This window comes from Podarcis bocagei (genome assembly GCF_964188305.1).
Source record: "Podarcis bocagei genome assembly, chromosome: 8".
NCBI classification, from domain to species: domain Eukaryota; kingdom Metazoa; phylum Chordata; class Lepidosauria; order Squamata; family Lacertidae; genus Podarcis; species Podarcis bocagei.
In genome coordinates, this window is record NC_138133.1 from 57,504,153 (window position 1) to 57,509,388 (window position 5,236).

Consider the following 5,236-nt stretch of genomic DNA (forward strand, 5'->3'; position numbering starts at 1 on the left):
AGAGAGAGAGAGAGAGAGAGAGAGAGAGACCGTTGGCAACCCCCCACGCGGAAATGGCCGCGTCGTCCGTGGAAGACCTGCTGGCTCGCGCCGAGGAGCGCGAGGCGGAGACGCAGCGCAGCGTGACGGTGCACAAGGAGCTGGAGCTGGAGTTCGACGTGGGCAACCTGCTGGCGGTGGACAAGAACCCGGCGCCGCGCGGCGCGGGGGCCGGCTGCCCGCAGCGCGAGGCCCTCCTGCGCGCCTTGGCCCGCGACAACACGCAGCTGCTGGTGGGTCAGCTGTGGGCGCTGCCGTCGGAGCGCGCCGAGGGAGGGGCGGGCCCGGTGGTGGCGCGGCTGCCGGACCCTTCGACGCGGCTGCCCCGGGAGAAGCCGCTGCCCAAGCCCAAGCCCCTCACGCGCTGGGAGCAGTTCGCCCGGCTCAAAGGCATCCGCCCCACGCGGAAGAAGCGCGGCACGCTGGTGTGGGACGAGGCGGCCAAGGAGTGGCGGAGGCGCTGGGGCTACCAGAGGGCCGGCGGGGACCCGTCCCGGGACTGGCTGCTCGAGGTGCCCGACTCGGCCCACCCGCTCGAGGACCAGTTCGCCAAGAAGCGCCAGGAGAAGCGCGAGAAAGTGGCGCGCAACGAGTACAACCGCCTCAGGAACCTGGCGCGCGCCCACCGCGGAGGAGCCGCCGCCGAGCTGCACCCCACGGGCCACCAGGACCGCTCCGAGTTGGGCCGAGTCACCGCCCTCGCCCGCGTCTCCACCGCCTCGGTCGGCCGCTTCCAGCCTCGCCTCCCCAAGGAGCCCCGCGCTCCGCAAAGCGCCCGGGGCAAGAAGCGCCGCTTCGGGCCCGTGTTGGGAGACCTCGACGGGGAGAAGAAGAGGCAGCTGGAGCTGGTCCGGAGCCTGGGCAGCAAAAAGACGCCTCTGGACCTGACCCGCGCCGTCAACAAGCAGCTGCGGGAAGACGAGGCCGAGGCTGCCAAAGCCAAGGGCAAGAAGCAGGGGCAGCGGGGCAAGAGGGGCCGGCGGCAGCAGCAGAGGCCTGGTGGGGGCAAGGGCAAGAAAAGTGGAGGGGCAGCTCGGAGAGGGAAGGCCGGGAGACCGGGAAGTGGCGGCTTCAAGGGGAAAAGGAAATGAGCCTGGCCACCAAGGATGACAGGAGCAGCTGCCCTCCGTGTGCATCATCTAAGGAGAGCTGAGGGCCTCAGCAAATTACAGGACTGTCTCTTAATTATTGTGACTATTGTTTAAGAAAATGTGGCCTTCACTTGCAGAGATATTTTCTCTACTTGGACAATGGTCTTAGACCCTCTTGAGAACTTCGTTGGGCCAAAGAAACAAAAGTGGGCTGAGACCTTTATCCCTCCAAAAAAACAATCCAAACCCTGAGCAATAATATTTGACTGAATTGGAGCTGGAGAGGCCTTGAGAAGGCAGATCTTTTCACTCTGCAAAGAAGAAAAGTTACATAAGACGTATGTGAAGATCTCATGGAGTGTATAATTTCCCAAAAGTTACAGAAATCCAGATCATTTTTATTCTATACTGTGATTTGAATTGACAATAGTCATAAAATCATGGCAAGGGTGTGCTGAAATATTTCTAAGGTTCTGACCATACAAAATAGAATCTTAATAGGCTTTCTTTACTTTTATTGATATCTGAAGTGAACATCTTTAAGAAATCAAACATGTGTCTGAAAATCTGTAATGATGACCATGTGAGTGCAGATAATCCTGCAAAGTAATATGGAAAGAGCAGAGCAATTCCAGACCTCATGCATACTTCTTTTTAGCCCAGTAGTTGAATCCAATCCAAAGTTTGATATTACATGGATCTTAAATATTGATGTGACTCTTAGGATTCCTGTGTTTCTTTTGAAAGCCACAGAAGAAACTCATTGATTTGAGTCTGAATTTGTGTTTTATATAAATATTTTATGTTGTATAAGAAATAATGTGTCCTTGTCTTAAATTGGGAGCTCACTAACTTAAATTCATAGGTTAGAAATGTTTTTCTCAACTCTTATAAAACCTGGGAGAAACCTGAAGTATGTAATTTTCAAATAATAGATTCTAATCTAGAAAAACCCTACAAGCCTGATTTATTTTACGATGCTTTGAGTATTCAGAGATTACCATAATTCTATTCTGTTAAGAAGACACCACACATATATCCTTGCCGTGTCCTTACCTTTTAAAAAGAGGAATGTATATGAAAAGATTACTAGTTGTACAGTCTTCTTGAGAGCACTGCAGGAACGCTGTTCTATCAGCGGGTCATATTTGAAAGCTACTTTCTGCTTGCTTGTTGTGTGCTTTCTTCCCTCCTCCCCACTTTCATTCCTATAGGCTCCTGAGCAGCCTCTCCAGTGAGTGGGACCCCTGCTGAACACATAGCTTTGTCATATGGGGCTGCAGTAGAGGGGAAGGAACTACCTGAAATGGACAGGATAATCTTTTGCCAGTGGAGTACAATATCACTTTTCCTCACTTTGGTACAAATGCTTTCAAAGGATGGGACCCCTGCTAAATATTGTGAGCTTTGCTGGTTTGTAATGGGGTCTGTATTTAACTGGGTTAAAATACTAGTTTAATGCAAAATCCATACCAGGTTACTGTTGCTTTAAAAACCACACATCTGATCTGTTTCCTGCCTGAAAATAATACAGCAATTGAATATCTCTGTAAACAATGCAGTTAGTGACTGTACTGCCAATTGCTGCCATTTCACAATATTAGTAAAGCTGTTTGTGAAATAGACATGTCTTCCAACTACTTTATTTTTGTATGTGGATGCACATGGCTTGCATTCCTATGCCCACTTACCTGGGAGCAAGCCCCATTGAATTGTAGCAGGGCTATCCCATGCATACCTACTCACAAGTTATTCCCAGCAAACTTCATAGTTTGCTATTTTTAAACGAAATGTGATTTCAAAATACAGAATTCTAAATGTTCTGGAAAAGTTGTAAGTACTGGTGCACTTAGACCAAATCTCTTGAGAGTTAGAGACGGTAAAACAGCAGCAGGCAACTGGCAGCCTGAGGCTCAGCTAACCCTGCCACCAGGACTTTCCCAGGGCTTTTTTTCAGCTGGAACTCCAGCACCTCTCAGGTGGGCACCATTACCATTATAAGAGAACAAGGGAGATGTTAATGGTGAGTTCTGACACCTCTTTCTAGAAGAATAGCCCTGGTTTTACCACCTCACACTTCTATCTTCTCAGTGGCAAAGATATCACAATAGCTTTCTCCTTCATGGGCCAAGACACAAGTAATGAAGTTTATACCTTCCACAAATGCAGTTCCATGGAACTTCAGAATCTTAAGAGTTGGAAGAGACCCATCTAGGTTCATCTAGTCCAACCCTCTGCAATGCAGGAAACTCATCTAAAGCATCTATAACAGATGGCCATCCAAACTCTGCTTAAAAACCTCCAAGGAAGGAGAGTCCACAACCTCCCAAGGGAGGCTGTTCCACTGTCAAACAGCTCTTACTGTCAGATAGTTTTTTCATATGTCTAGTCGGAATCTTTACTGAAACCTGAAGCCATTGGTTCAAGTCCTGCCTTCCTGAGCAGGAGAAAACAAGCTTGCTCCATGTGACAGCCCTTCAGATACTTGAAGGTGGCTATCATATCTCCTCAGTCACTTCTTTTCCAGGCTAGAAGTTCTTGATACAGTTGGAAGCTGAATTGTACTCAATGAGATCATTTATTCATTCTAGATCAATACTGCTGACACTGATTGTCAATGGCATTCTGGGATTTCAGATGGGTTCCTCAGCCCAGCTGGAGATGCCAGGGTCTCAGCCGGAGGACCTTTTACCTGCAAAATATGGGCACTCACTGAGCTGTAGCTAATGCCCATTACATTCCAACAGTCTCTTATTTTTATTCAACTTATACACCGCCCTATACCCAGAGGTCTCAGGGTGGTTCACAACAAGACCATAACAAAATCAAACCAAAAGCAGTAACCCAATAACCCCCCCCCCCAAAAAAAAAGCCACATTCTAAAAGGGTGTTGGATGTAAATCAGATCAACCAAAGGCCTGGTTAAAAAGGAATGTTTTTGCCTGGTGCCTAAAGGTGTTATAATGAAGGCGCCAGGCGAACTTCCCTGGGGAAAGGATTCCATAGACAGGGAGCCACTGCAGAGAAGGCCCGTTCTCATGTTGTCACCCTCCAGACCTCTTGAGGAGGCACGTGAAGGAGGGCTCAGAAGATGATCTCAGGGACCAAGTAGGTTTATATGGAAAGAGGCGGTTCTTGAGGTATTGTGGTCCTGAGCCATTTAAGGCTTTATAGGTCAAAACCAGCACATTGAATTGGGTCCAGAATCTAATTGGTAGCCAGTGCAGTTGGACCAGGATCGGTGTAATATGCTCACACCGTTTTGCTCCGGTGAGCAACCTGGCCGCTGAATTCTGCACTAGCTGAAGTTTCCAAACTGTCTTCAGAGGCAGCCCTATGTATAACACATTGCAGTACTCTAACCTTAAAGTTACCAGAGCACAGACAACAGTAGTTAGGCTATCCCTGTGCAGATAGGGGCGTAGCTGGGCCACCAGCCGAAGCTGATGGAAGACACCCTGGGCCACTGAGGCCACCTGAGTCTTGCACATAGAAGTGAACTGATGTGTGCAATCACTGCAGGCTGCTGTTCACGTTCTGGGTGAGTGGGGGAAGAGTCCTTTTGACCAGCTCACAAGTCATCTGTAAGTTTCTGGGCGTAGCTAGCTATGCTCTTCCTGCAACTTTTGATTAATTCATATTATGGCTCTTGCCCTATTAAAAATCAGTTGCTGGTCGTCAAGACGTTTCTTACATGCACCAGCTTTTCTTGAACTAGAAACAATCACCAATGCCTTCTTTACAATATAAAGAAACAAAAAACAATTTTGTGAAATGCTGTTTTTGAGACTGAACGTTCTATCTATTCACAGTGCTTCAAAATTTGGTTTCAGTTTGCAAGTAAAAACTTGGAAATGGGCTTCAGATTTCCGTTTAGCAAAGACCAGCAACGCACTGGGAGGGTTCCGTCCCCTCTTGTTTCTGCACCAAGCTAGAGACCCAAAAAGTTAAGGAATGAAGTTTTGAAAGGTGATCGGATCGAAAGTGTTAAATCGTGCCCAATAGGCTGGAGAGTATAGATTAACAAAGGGAAAAGAGTACGACGATTGCAATATTTTATTAATCCTGAAGTCTTCGAAATACGTCGCTGGCCGCCTACCACTGTT

General features: G+C 48.3%; 1 protein-coding gene across 1 annotated transcript; it reads left to right on the forward strand.

Annotated features, from left to right (window-relative positions):
* The first annotated feature begins 7 nt into the window (after window positions 1-7).
* Window positions 8-1,950, forward strand: RRS1 (ribosome biogenesis regulator 1 homolog). Its single transcript, XM_081204967.1, has one exon. It carries the CDS (start codon window positions 54-56, stop codon window positions 1,128-1,130), a length of 1,077 nt encoding a protein of 358 aa, XP_081061093.1. The 5' UTR covers window positions 8-53; the 3' UTR covers window positions 1,131-1,950.
* The last annotated feature ends 3,286 nt before the right edge of the window (window positions 1,951-5,236 follow it).